The sequence below is a fragment of the Marmota monax genome, unplaced genomic scaffold, assembly GCF_021218885.2.
Source record: "Marmota monax isolate L192 unplaced genomic scaffold, Marmota_monax_Labrador192_F-V1.1 WCK01_AAM20220418_F8-fsc00030, whole genome shotgun sequence".
In the NCBI taxonomy this organism is placed as follows: Eukaryota; Metazoa; Chordata; class Mammalia; order Rodentia; family Sciuridae; genus Marmota; species Marmota monax.
Window position 1 is genome coordinate 8,686,198 of NW_026691988.1, and position 17,643 is coordinate 8,703,840.

The window sequence follows — 17,643 nt, forward strand, 5'->3', positions numbered from 1 at the left end:
TACTATTGACATTTTAGGCCACGTAATTCTTGATCACACAGAGCAGAGGGGCTGTTCTGTATATTGTATGATATTCAGTAACATTCTCAGCCTCTCCCCATTAGAAGCTACACTTTCCCCCTGAGCCATGACAATAAAACATGTCTCTAAGACTTGTGTTTCGGGGGGTGCACCTGCAGTCCCAACTACATGGGAGGTTGGGGCGAGAGGATCACTTGAACTCACAAGTTTGATACTAGCCTAGGCAACATAGTGAGATCTTGTCTCACAAAACAACACAAAACAGCAACAATAACAAAAAAAGAAATGTCTCCAGACACTGCCAAATGTCCCAGGAGAGACAAAATTGGAAATATTATAGATAATTTTCCTTTTCTTCTCCACTTATTTCTTGTTATTCTAACATATAAACAAACATGTGTATAACATGCATATATTATACATATAAATTTTAGAATATAGAATATACATCTTTTTTTAAAGAGAGAGAGAGAATGAATTTGTTAATATTTATTTTTTAGTTTTTGGCGGACACAACATCTTTATTTGTATGTGGTGCTGAGGATCGAACCCAGCGCTGCGTGCATGCCAGGCAAGCGCGCTATGCTTGAGCCACATCCCCAGCCCCTAGAATATACATCTTCAATAATAAAAAATAAAAACTACTATTAAAATACCCACAGCCATAGCATTATTTATTGTAAAACTATAGGCACATGTTTTTGAGCAATCTTTGAAAAAAAATGTAGATGGAAGATTTATGGTTGATACAACGTGGGGAACAAAAAGAAAATCAAGAAAAACAATTCTAGGTTAATTTAGCCTAAACTCATCTGCAAGATGTGGGGGTGGTAATGTGTGGGCCAGAAGGAATTTGATTTATGACCCAGGTGCACCCATCCATGATGATCAAGCCCTCTGTTTAATGTTCTCATTAGATTCATCACCCTGGGCAGGCTTGTGCTCTGGGCTGTACGAATAGTTTTTCCTTGCTGTACTGATTTTTTTTTGGAGCTGAGCTCAGCCCAGGGCACTAGATCTTTCTCATTTTACAGCCTGAGGTGACAAGCTCACTTTGCTTTCTTTCTACCCTTATGACACTCAGTTTTGTTTCCTAGTTGTTTAGGATTTATAGGGTATGGAAATAGTCACTAAGACATGTTGTCACAAGGAAAATCAATCTGATGTGGAAGGACCATGTAAAGCTCTAGAATTGAGGGGTGCCTAGAGGCAGGATGAGTATACTTGACTTGTCAAAGTCACTGACACTTCAATATCACAGCTACACTTGAACCTCAGGCCTAGAGATGGAATCTTATGAGGTCCCAGAGGCAGTGGAGAGGTCTGGCCACAGAAGACAGGATGCATGACAGCTGTCTACATCTGAGAAGATGTAACCCTTCCCCACAAGAAATATCTATCATGTACTCGAGTTTGAGCATACAGATGTGCCTCAACTAATGATGGAGTTATATTCTGATACACTTGTTATAAATTGAACACATAAGTAAAAAATGCATTTAATAAATTGTGTCAGTCAGCTTCATATCACTATAACAAAATACACAGGCTTCTTATGAAGTAAAGAGAGGTTTATTCTGGCTCAGAATTCTGGAGACTTAAGCCCAAGATTGGGTGGATTTGGGTCTCTGGCAGGGATGGTACATCATGATGGGAGTGTATGTGGGACCAGCGTTCCCAATACAAGCCAGGTCCTTCAGGGCACATCCCCAATGAGCTAAGAACCTCCTACCTCCTAACAGTGCCACCCTGTACAACAAGGCTTTAACGTATGGACTTTGGGGGACACTCACCCATGTCATGGTAACCTACACATACAGTGAGGCAGGCCACCACAGCGTCCCTTGTTGCCTCTGGGATCCCATAACTGACTCGCAGCTGTGGCTTGGTGCAGAGAGGATCATAACCCAAATTGCTAGCCCAGGAAAAGATTAAAATGCAAAATTTGAAGTAAGGTTTCTTCATAATGTGTATGGCTTTTGCACCATGGAAAAGCTGAAAAATCATCAAGTTGAACCATCATTAAGCCAGGGACCACCTGTGTATACATGTATGTTGTAAAGTACTGAAGCAGCAAAATTAGAGAAAAGCTCAGTACTTCTGGCATGCCTAGAATGACAAGAGATGGAAAAGCAACTCAGAATTAGATTCCCTTTTCAAAAGCCAGAAAATGTGGTTTAACCCCTGAGGGATTTGAATCTGAAGGCATAGAGCAGGAAGCAATATACTATAGTACTGTCAGGTCAGAAAAATAAAGAGAGGCAAGGACTGCTTTTGAATCAAAATAGTCTTATGTCTAAATGGCTTCTCTTTCCAGTACAAAGCGTATGATCTGGCAGTGAATAGTGATGATAACAAACGCTTACAGAGCACCTTTATGTGCCAGGCACTGCTGTAAGTGGCTTCTATAGTCTCTTTTCAAAGCAACTCAAAGGAGGTTGTTATTTTTATTTCACAGATGAGGGTATGGAAAGATATAGTAGATGCTCAATAAATATTTTGTCAATGAAATGAACAAGCCAAACTATTATCAATTATTTTTTTGCCTTAATAACAACTCATTGTCTTGCACTCCTGAACTTTTTTTATAGTTCATGTTGAAATTTTGCTCTTCAAAACAACAGAATCATTTCTACAAATATAGTTAGAACAGAACACTCTGGTTAATATAATTATGCTGTAAATTAAACCATTAGATCATAAACTGTTTGGATTTGTGGACAATCACAAAAGACCATGACCCCCAAATCCATCTCTCCTACCAGTGTTGTCTGCCTTTGTTAAAAACATGACGAGAAAATATGGATAGTATCTGTTTTTCTGAAACAGCATCAGTGAATTATGAGTTCATGATTAAAACAAATATATATTAAGGTAGGCCATATGTAATTGCTGTTTACACAGATCTCAAACAACTAAATACCAATAATTTTATATGATTCCACTTTATAAATTCTGTCACATTTTAATGCAGTATGACTGTAGAATTGTCTAAACAATTGGAAAAGGACATGGAGATAGTTACTGGAATTTAACCAGGAAGGTGTTATTTCATGGTACATTTTAGTTCCCACAGTAAATTATGTCAAATGTTAATAAACTCTCCTTTCCAAGTTCATTAAATTATCTTTTCTTATGACCTGTGTTTATTTACTGATTTTAATATTATGCAGACAGAGGATATTCACTCACATACCCCAAAGAGTCTGCCAGGCACTTGAAAATACTTGACATAAAAGAGTAACATAGTATTCCAGCTTCTGGGACCCCCTGGTTTACAGATTATGTAAATATCTTTTTAACAACACATTTCCAGAAATAAATGTAATAGTCTATTATAAAATGTGGCAATTTTGTTTGGGTTAGTTTTGAGGGACAACAAAAAGCCCCTACTGAATGACTGAAGGGGCATTTTTCTGTTACAAAAGAATAATTATTTATGTTCATGTTCCAGAACTTAGGGTATCTCCTCTTAGGGTAGACAAAAGCAAGTAACATCATGGAGGTTTGTGCTGGATTACTCCCTCTAAGCCTGGATTATTATGAATGAAGAGTGGGTTGGTCTTTAACATGTGACCAACTTACGTACCACTGACCTATTTTTTTTTTTTGTATATTTTTCAAATATCTCATCCTCAAAATCAAAATGTTCTAGAAAGGTAGCATTGTAACATGAATGGCCTTTATGAACTATCTTTATAGCATTACACGCACATGGTAAATGCCCAGAAGAAAACTGGAGAAGTATGCTTGTTAGAACCTAATACACAAAGTGGCCTCAGTGCACCCTCTTGAATAAGTTCTGCACCCAACATGGGAAACATTCACTGAATGCTCACTCTGCCTAGAGTAGTGGCCAGTCCCTGTACCCCAGGGGCACATGCAAGAGACCCACATGTGTGAGCCAGACACCCACAGGAGGCAGGACCAAACAAGTGCAAAGGAGAACAGGAAGAAGAAATAACTCGTTCTTGCTGACCCCGATGAATCTGAATACACTACTTGTAGTCCAGGTTCTTTATTGTTGGGTCCCTCGTTTGTTTGCACTGAGTCATGGTAGGGAAGTCTTGGGTTAGTTTTCCATTTGTACATACAATCCCCATTCCTCCATAAATTGCTTGAGATAGTTTTCATTCTCTTCTGGTGGCTTGCCTGGTGCCTGTTTCTCATAGAGTCTAGACAAAAGGCCCTCCTCTGAGAGTTGGTCAGGCTCATGATGCTCACAGCCCTGGGAGTCCTGGTCAAAGGTAGATAATGAAGGTATACACAGCCTGCCCGTCTGAGGGTCCCAATCCACCAGTGTTGTGGATGGCTCTTCCTCTAGCCCCTCTTCTGAGCCTGTTTGCTGGAGTTCCAGGTGAAGCAAGTCGCTGAGCCGAGGGGTATAGGAACCCAGTAACATCTGTGGGCCCAAGTTGGCCAAAGCTGCTTGTTGCTCAACTAATTTTCCTTGTGTGGACACCAATTCCTGCACACAGAGCTCTTCATCTTCAGGCCCCCTGCAGATGTCAGTTGTTACGTCATACTCATATTCCACAACTGCTTTACCTGCGGCGATTGTTCTGCGGGATGACTCTTGCTGGGTTAGAGAAGTTCCTTTGGTGTTCTCCTTGGAGTCACAGAAAATTTCCATCAAATGGGAAGCATAACCTAGGTTTATGGTCTCCACTTCCTCTGGATGGGGCTCTGGGTCCCCGAGGGACTCAGCATCATTAAGGTTGGATCCGTCCCTACTTCTCTCCAGTAAACTCATATCCTTCTGAGGAATTTTAGAATCATCCAAAAGACTGAGGGTGATAAAGTTAATCATGATTTTTTCAGCAGGCACAAAGAACCTTTTGTCAAATTCATTTCCATAAATCAAAATCTATAAAGAGAGAAGAGAATGATTTTCACCTTTTCACTTTAGAAGAAACATTAAAAACAGCTGTTAACTAGAATTTATAGTGTCATCAGTTTGAAAAACCTACTCTCACCAACTCAGGGAAGTTATGCTCAGAATATACAGAAAAATCTCATTTTCTGGGAGCCAAGAGACCCAAGACACACAAAATATGTATGGAAGGAACTGTCATTTGCAGGTAGGCGTTTACCCAATTTGAGGCGCAGGGTGTGGCTGTCCCCTCCTCTAACAGGTTGAGGGATTGCAGGTGAGTTGATGAATTTCTTGAACTTTTTAATTCTGCAAAATTAGAATCTCTGCCTCATTAAAAGTGGTAAAAATTGAGAGTTTGTATAATTGCTTTGGTATTTATAGTATGCCATGTATTTGATAATAAGTGGGGGTCTTCTAGGGTGCCATGGCATGTGGAAAGGTATGTTGGATGTAGAACGGATGTAAGAATGTGAGTAGAAATGTTTTTTCTCACTGTCCCTCCCTCCTCGCCATGCATGAATCATGGTAGAATAAGTCCAAAAAGGGAAATTGATCTGCCAGTTTATGGTAGCTAGAGAACTTCTAAATTGTGTCAGGGAAGGTCATTTGAGGTTAAAATTTTGGTGGGATATGTGGAAGGCATCTGTTACCTATGAAACACCAGTTGTTGATAAGTTAGGTTATGACTCTCATTATCACCCCAAGACATGATTTCATTTAACATTAGAAAAAAGGAACTTCAGCCTCATTCTTTTACAAATATTCAGTATTCAAAAAAAAAAAAAATCATCATCAATTCTCCTGTGAATTTTCCTCCCAGGAAAGGTCTTCCCTTAAGAAATAACTCTGAAACCTAAATGCCAGCAGAATAGCAGAAAAGTCTACAAATGGAACTACCAGGAACAGGTATTCTTGCTGTGTACACATACGTTTGAACACATCTTTTACTAATTCCCAAGGAAATAAGTTCTAATGTGAAACAAATGCTGCTCAGGCCTTGGGGACCTTTCTGCAGACAGTCTGGGGACATCGGGCTTATTCCTTCTTGCTCCTGCTTGCTTCTCCTGGCCTTCAGTGATCAAGACCTGGACATATTGCTCCTAAGTGTTTTTCCATTCCATCTTTTAATCAGTAGCTCCACGTCCCACTTTCTTTGTTTTTACTTTTTTTCTTCCCTGGACAATTGTCCCAGTCTCCTAGTGGCTTTTCTTATTTTATAATCTTATTTCTTTTAAGGTTATCCTAATATCCAGTTAGATCTAAAAGACAATGATGGCTATGACACTCTTAATTTAAAACCCTGTGGTGATTTCTCTCTGCCAACAGATTAGAGCTCAGGCTCTTTAGAATATCATCCCAATTTCCCCGTTACCAGGCCTGACCCCAGCTCTTCAGTCTAGCCCCTTATCAGGAACCTTATGGTTCAGCAATATGGCGTGGTTTCCCACACATCTGCCCCTTCCCCCCTTTTCCTCTGCTGTCTCTTCTGCCTACAGTAAATGTCCAAACTTCCCCTGCATACGCAAGCTCTGACGTGAGAATTGGCCCCACATGGAGGGTTGGGGGGGCCTCCCTGTACCTCCAGAGTCTCCATGGCCTGATTTCACCTTAACCTTCATGTATTACATTCTAGCCTGATTAGACTGGAACCTCGAGGAGGACAGGGATCATAACTTAATTTTATCTGTGCATCCCAGGACTTTGTCTAATCCAGTCGTTAAATATAAAATCTTTTCAAAGTGAAGGAATCTTTATTTTTGGTTATGTTCATGAGCTACTCCAGTATAAAAAGTGCTTTTTAACTCATAAACTCTTTAACTTCAAATCCATTCTGCCCTTGGAGGAACTATATCTGTACTAGCGCTTCCATTTCTGTCCTGGAGCATGGTATGCCAAGCACTCACCAGATTTGCTGGGTGCTTCTCTTTGCCAACGTGGATATATCGGTAGATGGAGTAGCCAATCACAGAAAAAAGAAACACGATTACAGATATGGGCAAAACATACCAGAAGATGATTTTAACTTTCAACGCTGATGATGGATCTGTTTACAAAAGAGAGGAGGTGGGTAAGGATTGGATAGTTGTGATTTCATATGATGAGAAAACACAGGCCACGCTGAGATGCTTTGAGCAAATCATTTACATTCAGGGACAGACTCAGTTTTCTCACCTCTACATTAAGAAGCTCAAGCTAAATGATACAAAGGGCCTCAGAATTCTCAATCTCCCAACAATAAATGATCAGAAGGAATCATCTAGACTCATATTACATTTTTATAGTAAGGAAATGTTAACATTGACATTAGTGGACACTCTAACATCTTACATCTGGCTCTGAGATTTATGCTGGGTTGCACATTTGTGGGGCAATGTGTCTTACTGCAGGTAACTTACAGCTCTTCAAACCGCATGGCAAAACTCTTGCAAAGATCCCACTTTCCCATGCCACTCATCTGGCTCAATCGTTTCCACATATTCAGTAGAGGACATGAATGTATGACATGGCCACGTAGGTGTCTAACAGAACCATCTTGCACTTGGTAGGTCAGACTTTCTGGGTAGGGTCAGAGCTTGGGCACGTGTGTGTGGGAAGGTGGCCAAGCAGGAGCTCTGGGAATAGCAGCAACTCCTTCTCAGTGCTATAGGCTTAGGATGAGCAAAAGTCTCAGAGGAATGAAAAACTGGCAAAGAACTTTAAGAAACGCAGCCCTGGCCCACCATTGATCAGACTGTGGGTTGAAAGTTGGGATGGTTATTTTATGCATCAATGTGGCTAGGCCATAGTACCCAGATATGTGGCAAAACATTATCCTAGATATTTCTCTGAAGGCAGTTTTTAGATGAGATTAACATTTTAATTGGTAGATTTTGCACAAATTATCCCTTATAATGTGGATGGGTCTCATCCAATCAGTTGAAGCCCTTAGTTAAAACAAGCAAAACAAAACAAATCAAACCTGATGACCCTGGAAGAAGAGGGAATTCTGTGAGCAGACTGCCTTTGGACACAGACAGCACATCGGCTCTCCCCTGGGTCTCTAGCCTGCCACCTGCCCTACAGATTTTAGACTAGCCAGCATATATAACTGCATGAGTTGACTCCTCAATATCAATCTCTTTCTCTCTTTCTTTTCTTTTATTATCTATCCTATTGTTTTTTTTTTAATTCTGACTAAAACAGATGTAGAAAAAGGACACAAATTTAGCATAAATGGCAAAAGTTCTGAAGTATTCCTTACACAGTAATAAAATCAGTACGAGTGTCACGGGAGCATTCTAGTCTAACATTCTAGAATGTTGGATGCTTTTGATTCCTGGGTCTAAGAGAAAGCAGCAAAGTAACTGTCCAGCTAACTATCCAGTTACAGATGGCAAACAGATGTGTCTTGGAGAGTGAGAGTGTTCAACAATAGCTGGTGGGAAAAGTCCAGTATGGGGTGGAGCTCAGCCTCTTCTACTCTGCCCAGTTCCAGAAGAGCATGCTTATCTTCAGATCCCACACAGTAACATGCCAAGGCTGTGATGCAGTTGGTACATGTGTCCGAATAACACCGGTTCCCGCTTTAGGCTGCAGGTCAGCTCTATCTTCTTAATACAACCCTTAGGTCCTTGATGGAGCCTGTCCTAATTAAGAGGAGTCATGACAACAATGACTGAGGGTCTTGTGTACACTAGCACATGTGCCTCAATGAACCTGATCACTTGCATCTGCATTTTAGGGATTGGGAGATTGTGGAGAGCAGAAATATTTTTCAAAGAATTACTCCCAAAGAGGTAATAGTGATTTTTAAGAAAGTGGTGCTTTGGAAAATTATCTCCAGTGATTTAACAGTTGAGATGATGGGGAAGTGCAGAATCAGAAATGCCCCATTATTTTATTCCTTTTTCTACACTGGTGAGAAAGTGGGCTCCATCTGCTCACCGGGAAGTGTTTAATTTAATCTGTGCTTTAGTTGCGTTGGTTCTGCCAACTGAGTAAAATGATTTCCACTGGAAATTCATTCCCACCATTTGGCACTGATCAAGCTGTGAGTAAACACAGCACTTTTTCCAAATACAAAAATGATTTCTTCAATCTGCTTTGTTTTGCTCTTTGCTTGCTGGGCATTTTAGTTTTAATTATAATATTGCAAGGGACTCTTCATTGTAAAGAAAAAGGTATGAGAAATACAGGAATTCAACAATGATGTTTTTCTCTGGATTTCCATATATCTTCACAATAGTCCCCCTTTTTCCTTAGGACAGTTTCATCTTGGATGATGAGAGGGAGGGGGAGAGGAAAGTGGGGGCTCTGGAATCCTATTCATAGCTGGCAATAGAATCAAGGCTTTGGGCAAAGTGTGTTTGTTGGAAGGGAGAAGTGACGAATTATGCATAAAGAGGCATTCCATGCAGCTTTAGGATTTATTCAGGTTTGAGGTGATGCTCCTGTCAACCTGGGAGCAGAAAGATTAAAGAAATGCCATGCTCAGAACACCAAATCTACTAATAGGAGCAAATGCCTTCAACCAGAGCTCCTCAGCAGACCCACTCAGAAAATGTGAGAAAGAGACAAAGGAGAGAGAGAAGCCAACTCTAACACCAGGGGAGTAATTACTGATTTGCTGATTCCATCCCCTCGTGCAGCTAAGTGGTATTGGAGCACAACATGAGAAGCCTGTAATTTGAATTCCCAAGGGAGAGCAAGAACAATTCTGTTTTTAAAGAATTTTTCAGGACAGTGCTTTGTTTCTTGCAATAAAATTATCTGATGCTCTTGAAGACTTCTGTTGAACTTCTAAGACTCTTGAACTTCTATTGATCAGAGTGATTATGACTTTAAAGAAGAAAAAGGATGTGTGTGAACATTCTTAAGGTTATTTCCTAAGCAGGAAGCTGTGTGACCAGGGAGGGTTGTTGGCAGTGGACCCTGGATCCTGTGCTTAGGGCTCCTGGAGGTGGTGACAACATTCCTTAACATTGGCAAGCAGTTTAATTCATTTCAGGTGATAGAAGTTTCTGTCTTTGCCTCAACCTGCTTTTCTTAGGCATGGATTCGTCAGCATCTTGTCTAAACTCAAATCAAGAAAACCTGATAATTTATCATCTCCAATTAATTTGCAGAACAAAGTCTTCTAGTTGTTAGTTAGGATTAATGATTATTATCACCTGGAACCAGTTAATAAATATCTTAGTCATAAGAGCTTAAAATAGCAGTCAGCCGTCCCATTTTGCCCACAGTTGTGCATGCATCCCTTCTTCCCATGTCTCCCCTCAGAGTTTTTATTTGGTGGCTCTTATCTTCCCTAGGCTGGGAAGAGTTTATGATTTGATGTTTCAAAGGCTTTTTAGTCTAACAGTAGCAGTAGAAGAGGAAAGATAACTGCTCTTTTATTCATTACCAAATACTCTGTTTTATTTATTTATTTTTTTTTTGGAAGAACTAGTCAATGTTAGTATCAGGAAAAACTAGATTGTTATTAAGCAACTGGTTTAATTGGAGTCCCATGGATAGTGATTGTGCAACTGGTTATGTGTCTCTTTCTATCTGGTCTGCTGAAAAACTTGGAAACAATTTAAAGATTACTAGTAGCAACCATAAAGATCCTCTTACACTGCTTTTCTAGATTGGCTTCTTTCATGGATCAATTTCTATGAACTTGCCCATTTTTCTTTTTGGTTTGTTTACCTTTAATTTATATTACCTTATTCTAGTATATATACTTTAAATCACTATCAATCCTTTCTAGAACAAAAAGTAATTAAATAAAGGACAAAATGAAATGTAACCTTATTTCATTTTGTATTAGAATTAGTGAACATAAAATAAACTAAACATAAATAAATAAATAAACATAAAATAAAATAAAATAAAATAAAACAATAAAAAGGTTTTTTTAAAAAAGAATCTTGTTTAAACTGCTATACTTCCTTCTAGCCTTATCAGATTTCCTTCCTCAAATTAGCTGAGATTTTTTTTTTGAAGCTTACCTTCCAAAGTACTGACACACTGCTTCTGAGAAGGTCGCATGTGGCGAGGGGGCCCTGGGACAAAGGATTCCACGTGGACACAGTACAGAGTGTTAGGCTCCAACCAGCTGAGCACCAGCGTGTGGTTGGTGACACACTGGGACCACTAGGACAGGGAATTGCAAACAGCAGTTAAAGTCAACTCCAGAAGGAAATAGAAGACTGAGCTGTCATTTGACCCATGAGTATCACTACAAGTTTTTACTTTTTCAGGAAGAATTTAAAAATATCCTTTTATTTATTTATTCGTTTGTTTGTTTATTTATTTATAGCTCAGCAAAGCATGGACCAATTCTAGGAACAATTCTAAGTAATAACATAGGGCTGTGGATTTCTTACTCAACTCTGTCCTGTGTTCTTGCTGACTTTTTTTTTTTTAATCCTTAGAGTGACTGACAGGGGACATGCAAGTAAAGGCTCTTCATCAAGGGAAGCACACAATTGCTCTATACTCCAACAATAGCATCAGGCACTGTTAATAGAGCTTCTAGGAGGAACATCTTAGTTCAGCTCTGTAAATTTTCTACAAATGATCTTCAGTTGTCTCTCGTATCACACATCTTTTCCTTTTTGGTACTGGGGATTGAACCCAGGGGCGCTTAACTACTAAGCCACATCCTCAGCCCTTTTTATATTTTATTTAGAGACAAGATCTCAGAGTTGCTTATGGCCTTGTTAAATTGCTGAGGCTGGCTTTGAACTTGTGATCCTCCTGCTTTAGGCTCCGGGACATCTCTTCAAGAGCGCGTTTCCCTTATTCTCACACAGAGAGAAAGGATTAGAGCTGCTTGTTCCACTTGAGTGACAGAAAGTGGTACGTGGAGTATGTGCCCCATTCCATTTCAGGCTTACCATTCTTTTTGATTTGGTGTTATACACGGACACGTTGTACTTCAGATTGGAGTATATTTGTTGCATGGTAACTGTTCTGTCTTCTGGATTTCTCTTCCACTTCTCTGGAGCCGTCAGGACAATAGAAATGGACTTTTCGTCAGTGGTCAGGGTAACCTCCGGTGGGCCAATTTGTGCTTAAAGGGGAGTAGGGAGGGCATTATGTAAAAAAAAAAAATCACCTTATTATTAAAGCTATAATATAATCCTACTTTCATCAAAGACCTAAAATATCTACTATAAATGCCACAAAACATGCTAAGTAGAGCTCCAGGTACACCAGATCTTGAAACAGTCATTTCATATACCTTGACACAAAGTTAAAAGAGCAAATTTGGGGCACTGTATTTACTTAGTTCCAAGGCACAGGGATAAACAGTACTTGATAATGGTAAATAGAACCAAAAGTTTTTGTAACATTGCTGTGACTTAAAAAATGGTGATAAATAATATTAATATGATTCAATAAGTGGAAAAATCAGAGATAACAATTAGAATGATCTCAGAGATCAGTGAACTTTTATCAAAAAGGTCCAGAAAGGACACTTAAGACCCTGTGGGCCATGGGCTTCTGTTGCAACAATTCTACTCTAGCACAAAAGTAGTCATAGATAACTACATAAGCAAATGAACATGGTTTGTGTCACACATATTCTTCTTTGATTTTTTTCCCCAGTTCTGGGGGTTGAACCCAGGGATACTGTACCATTGAGCCACATCCCGAGTTCTTTTTATTTATTATTTTGAGACGGGGCCTTACTAAGTTGCAGAGGCTGGCCTTCTACTTGAAATCCTCCTGCCTCATCCTCCCAAGTCACTGGGATTCCAGGTATGGGCTACCTCATCCTGTCTTCTGGATTTCTTTAGATTTTTAAAAACTATTGAAAAATATAAGCACCATTCTTAGCACCTGGAGAAGAATAGAAAGAAGGAGCTGGATCTGGCCTGAGGGCTGTAGTTTGCCAACCTCTGATTTGCAGAGCACTGGGAATGGCACCAGCTCTGGGAGCCTCTGGAGACCTTGCAGGATTCATCATGGTGGCCCCATGTTAGTTCTTCACGGCTGAGTCAGCCACAGATCACAAGAAAGCAAACTATAAAAGCAAATACCAAGAAGATGTTGCCTTCATTCTGAGTCACACCTTGAAGTGACATCACCACACTACCAAGTTTATGACAAGGAGAGACTTAGTTGAGTGATCAGGACAAAAAGGACAATCTCCTTGATTGCATTAATTTACAACATTAAAAAGAATCTGTTGGCCAGGCGCAGTGGTGCATGCCTGTAATCCCAGCAGCTCAAGAGTCTGAGGCAGGAGGATGGAGAATTCAAAGCCAGCCTCAGTAAAGGCAAGGCACTAAGCAATTCAGGAAGACCCTGTCTCTAAATAAAATATTAAAGAGTGTTGGGGAAGTGACTCAGTGGTTGAGTGCCCCTGAGTTCAATCCCTGGTTCAAAAAGAAAAAAAAAATCTGTTGGTTGTTTCTCAAATTTTATAGCTTCCACCAAATGAAAAAACAAAATCAAATTCAATATTATTAGCACCTGCCTTAATTTTGGTTTGGCAAGGTAAGTACCTTGGCCTGGTCACTCAACCTGCTGGGGCAGAATAGGACCAAGCAGAGCCCTTTTCTCTGTGGTAAGATTGTCTGTGGGGCTGAGAAGTCAAACCAGGAGGGCAGAATAATGGGATATTAATGCATGTTTGACCAATGATTGCATTACTTACTTTCTAAAAAAGGATAGAATCGTCCAGTTTCAGTCCATTTAGAACAATTTGTTTCCCAAATGGCCTTAACTTTGGCATAATATTGGTGTTCATAGTCAGAAGTTTCAGCGGAAAGATCACAGTAGGTTCTATTGATATTTCTACATTCGGATTTATTCAGCCATTTCTTTTGCCCATATCTGCTAAGAGGGAAACTATGAATTAATAATGAGGTACCCTCTATGTTTTACAATTACAAAACGAAAAAAAAAAGAACAGCCATTATATAAAATTGAATGGAAGACCTTCTCTTCAGATAAACAAAAGTGCCTGTCATTGAGATAAAAAAGAATCCACTTTTGCTGCTGGCAATTTTTTCATTAGCTGTCAGGAACATGAGTCAGAGTTTCTGTAATCACCTTTCTTTTCTGTGAATTATAATGTGGATAGTACATTTTGAAAGCATGTATTTTATTTTTATTCTTCACCTACAGTAAAACTTACATATTATGTGATCAGTTCTTCTAGTTATTATCTAAGGTTTTAGTCCACTCTGTAGATGAGGTCAGTTTGATGGGTTATTCTAAGAAAAGTTAGTCATTTTTTTTTCTTGGAAGAAAAATTACCATGACATTCTCATAAAATTTAAAAATCTTTTAGTCATCCAGAGTGTTGGTGAAAACTCACTAGGTTGGAGTGTGTACCAAAAACTGAATTTTCAATAATGATGATGATGATGATGGTGATGACGATACTGACTAGGGTTGTTCATTTTGGTTTTCTTTTCCTTTATTAAAAATACACAACATTCATAAAAATAGGGTAGGGGAAATATTTTTAGCACTTTTTGGGGGGGAGAGACTGAAGTATAAAGGGTTTAAGTAAAATGTGATGAGCCAGTATAGGGATGCATGGGAGGCTACTAAAGAGATTAAAGGTGAGGACAGGAGAGAGGCATGGTTTAGAAAGCAAATCTGCTTTGTGATGTGGAGAATGTAATGGGTTAGGAGTGGCATCCTGGGAGCAGTTGAGGGGATACTGCAGTCATTGAGGTGGAAGATGCAGATGCCTTGGATAAGATGGTGACCATGGAATGAGTGAGGACAAAATGACAGCAAGGAATAAGAGGAGACAGGACTTGGTGATTGAGTGCATGTGAGATCAAAGATGGGATGGATGGAATAGTGGTAACATTAACCATGACAAGGAACATTAAAAAAGGGCAGGCTTCGGAAATGGGGATGGCAGGGCTAGAAAGAGGGAAAGATAGTGAGTTCAGTGTTGACACGTTGAGCTTGAATTATGTAAGAGCTATCTAAGTGCAGATGCCAGGGAGGCAATGTGGTTCAGGAGAGAGGTGTAGAGGGAGGGAGAGGATTTGGAGTTAATGGCAGACATCTGCTCATTGAGGGAGTAGGCGCGAATGAACTCATCCATGAATGCAAAGCATAGTCTAGTGGAAAACTTCAGGAGCATAGAGATTTGAAGGATGGATACAAAATCAACTTGGATATAATAGCTAAAGAGGGAGGAGGAAAGACAGATACCACAAAAGTCAAGGTAAGAGCGTGTCTTGATAAGGAGGATCTGGCAACTTTATCAAGTATTGCCAAGGCTTAAGGATGCCTTTCCTTTACAGAATGTGGCAATAGATTTCTGAAAGCCAACATTTCTCACTTCATGAGTACCATACCTGCCAAAAGGTATTACAAATACTGTCAGATCTTGTGAGCCAACTTCTCCACCTAAGTGATCAAAACTGCCTAGGGACTCTCAAACGTTTTTGACTATGATCCTCTTTCAAGATATATTTTACATTGTGATCCAGATCATAAAGCAATCATATCTAACATATGAAAATGAAAGTTTTATAGGATAATACCAAAACTGCACTACATACCATGCATTCAAATTCTTTTCCATCCCATGCCACCACATCACACCATTTCGTTCTCTTCTATTACATGTAATGCTAGTTATGTGGCCCAAAATTGATTTCTTGACCCACTAAAGGGTTTTGACTTGAGGTTTGAAAAATATTGGCTTTGCCTATTCAACCCTCCCTCCTGCACCTCTTCACTCTGCCAAGGGTAGGATATCTTCTCATGACAGATTCTGAAAATATGCTTCACTGGATTCTCAATGAAAGATGTAAAATTAATTATTCAACAAATATTCTAGTAATGATATTTATCCATGGTAAAAATTCATGGGAGCCCTTAGTGTTTTCAGACTGTTTTTAGTAACAACTAGAAGCATCCACCAAGAGCCTCTTCTGTGCTCAGACTCATGCTCAGGATTCAAACACCTCATCTCTTTGAATCACAGTAACAACCTTAAGAGGCAGGTGTGATTAGTTTTATGCCACTTTACAGGTAAAGAAATTGAAACTCAGCAAGATTAGATTAAGGGATCTGTTTAAGTTCACATGACTAATTAAAAGGAACATCTGAGATTTGAACCACTTTTCCATGATGTCAAATTTTGTGCTTTTAGTGTGACACTCTATTTTCAGCATTCAATTCTTTTGGTGGATATTGTTTGTATTTTTGTTAACATTTTACCTTATAAACAAAGTTCACTCAAAAGTATCAAAGGTAGTAACCCGCTGAAGGTTATCCAGCTAGGTTCACAGCCTGGCCATGAACTGGAGACTGATTCTGCATCAGCTCTGTATTCAAGTAGTGCAAAATCTACTCAGTATTCCTGTCCATCTTCCACCTGCATGGGCATGTCAGAACTCTGAACCTGCAAGCTTCTATTTAAGTCTTCTTAAAAGTTGCACAATGTAAATTATCTGCGCTCATAAGAGCAGTAATGAGCCTGCCTATTTTTAAAGTCCTTTCTTTGAAACACATAAAAATATAAGAGACAGAGCAAGCTCTTTGCTCCACCTAATGGAAAAAAAAGCAAGAGCATGCTCATGAGCTATTTCTCTTTGTGAAGTTGGCGTCTCTTCCTCTTTCCTAATACTCCACAGAATGAAACTAAACATTCCACAGACTGAGACTTGGATTCTAGATAAATGAGGTGGAGATTGGGATTCTAGATAAATGAAGTCAATATGAATACCTGCTGAAGTCTTTAACTGATTTTGGTGGTCAGAATATTTTTTTATTCAAAGATGAAAATGACTTCTTTTTGTAAATGTGACACGTTATAAAAATTCAAATGATCAAAAAAATCAGAAAAGTATAATCAAGAGAGGAATAAATCACCCAGAAAACCATTATCCTAAGACATTTGGTGTACATGATTCTGGATATCTAGTTGGGCTAAATATAAACAGAAGGATGATTAGATATTTGAACAAACAGAAATTAGATTCTACCATTCATAAGGTTTTACTAAAGTAGTAACTTTATGGTTTGTGGTCTGGGGTGGTGGCCATTTCCTTGGTCACGCACGATGAGGATACAGGTACCTCTCTATTGGGTATTCTTTTGTGTTTGCAATGAGTTTTAAAGGAGAGGTGGAAAGCAAAATTATCTACTCACCACTATGTTTAATATCAATAGCTGGTTGCACAGAATTTGGATTTAGTTTCATTAAGTCTAAGTCTATGATTTCATTAGGTCTAAGCCTATCATTCCAGTACCCTTATAAATTTCAGAGATGAGCTACTGCCTTGCTTGCTTAGCCAGAGAATCCTATTTGACCAACTCATTTTCTCCATTTAAATAAACGCCCCTTGCCTGAGCATCCAATGCTTCTGTCTCTGTAAAAAACTACTTTCTAATTTGATATAGCAAAACATATCATGAAACCATGGAATATCAAAAACTTATCTTTTCCAAAAAACTAATATCACAGATTGTTTATCTTTGTACAATTAACAGGAGTCTGAGTCTTGAGTTTAAGACTAGCCAGAGGAAAAGGACCAACTTACATGAAGTACTGCACAGTGTACCTAACTTCAATGCCTTGCAGATCTTCTGGTGGATTCCACTGTAGGACGTTCTTCATGTTTACAGATAAGAAGGTGATATTTGTAGGTTTAGGCAAACTGCCAGAGACACAGGGAACTGAAAAAGGAGTAGAGAGGAATTGAGGTCTTAGTGCAGGAAAAGGAACACTTAGACTTGTAGTAGCTGGTCTCTGAAGATGGCCCTGAGTGGGGTCTTCCACTCCTCAT

At 39.3% G+C, this 17,643-nt stretch overlaps 1 protein-coding gene across 1 annotated transcript in view; it reads right to left on the reverse strand.

The window, feature by feature from the left end:
- Positions 1–632: 632 nt before the first annotated feature.
- Positions 633–17,643, reverse strand: part of Il20ra (interleukin 20 receptor subunit alpha) — a 42,030-nt gene continuing 25,019 nt past the window's right edge. The window contains exons 2-7 of the mRNA XM_046448663.2: positions 17,398–17,533; positions 13,530–13,708; positions 11,761–11,936; positions 10,870–11,014; positions 6,802–6,941; positions 633–4,888 (exon numbers count right to left, since the gene is read on the reverse strand). Of these exons, the coding sequence (XP_046304619.2) occupies positions 4,094–4,888; positions 6,802–6,941; positions 10,870–11,014; positions 11,761–11,936; positions 13,530–13,708; positions 17,398–17,533 (1,571 nt within the window). The 3' untranslated portion in view covers positions 633–4,093. The remainder of the gene's footprint in view (positions 4,889–6,801; positions 6,942–10,869; positions 11,015–11,760; positions 11,937–13,529; positions 13,709–17,397; positions 17,534–17,643) is intronic.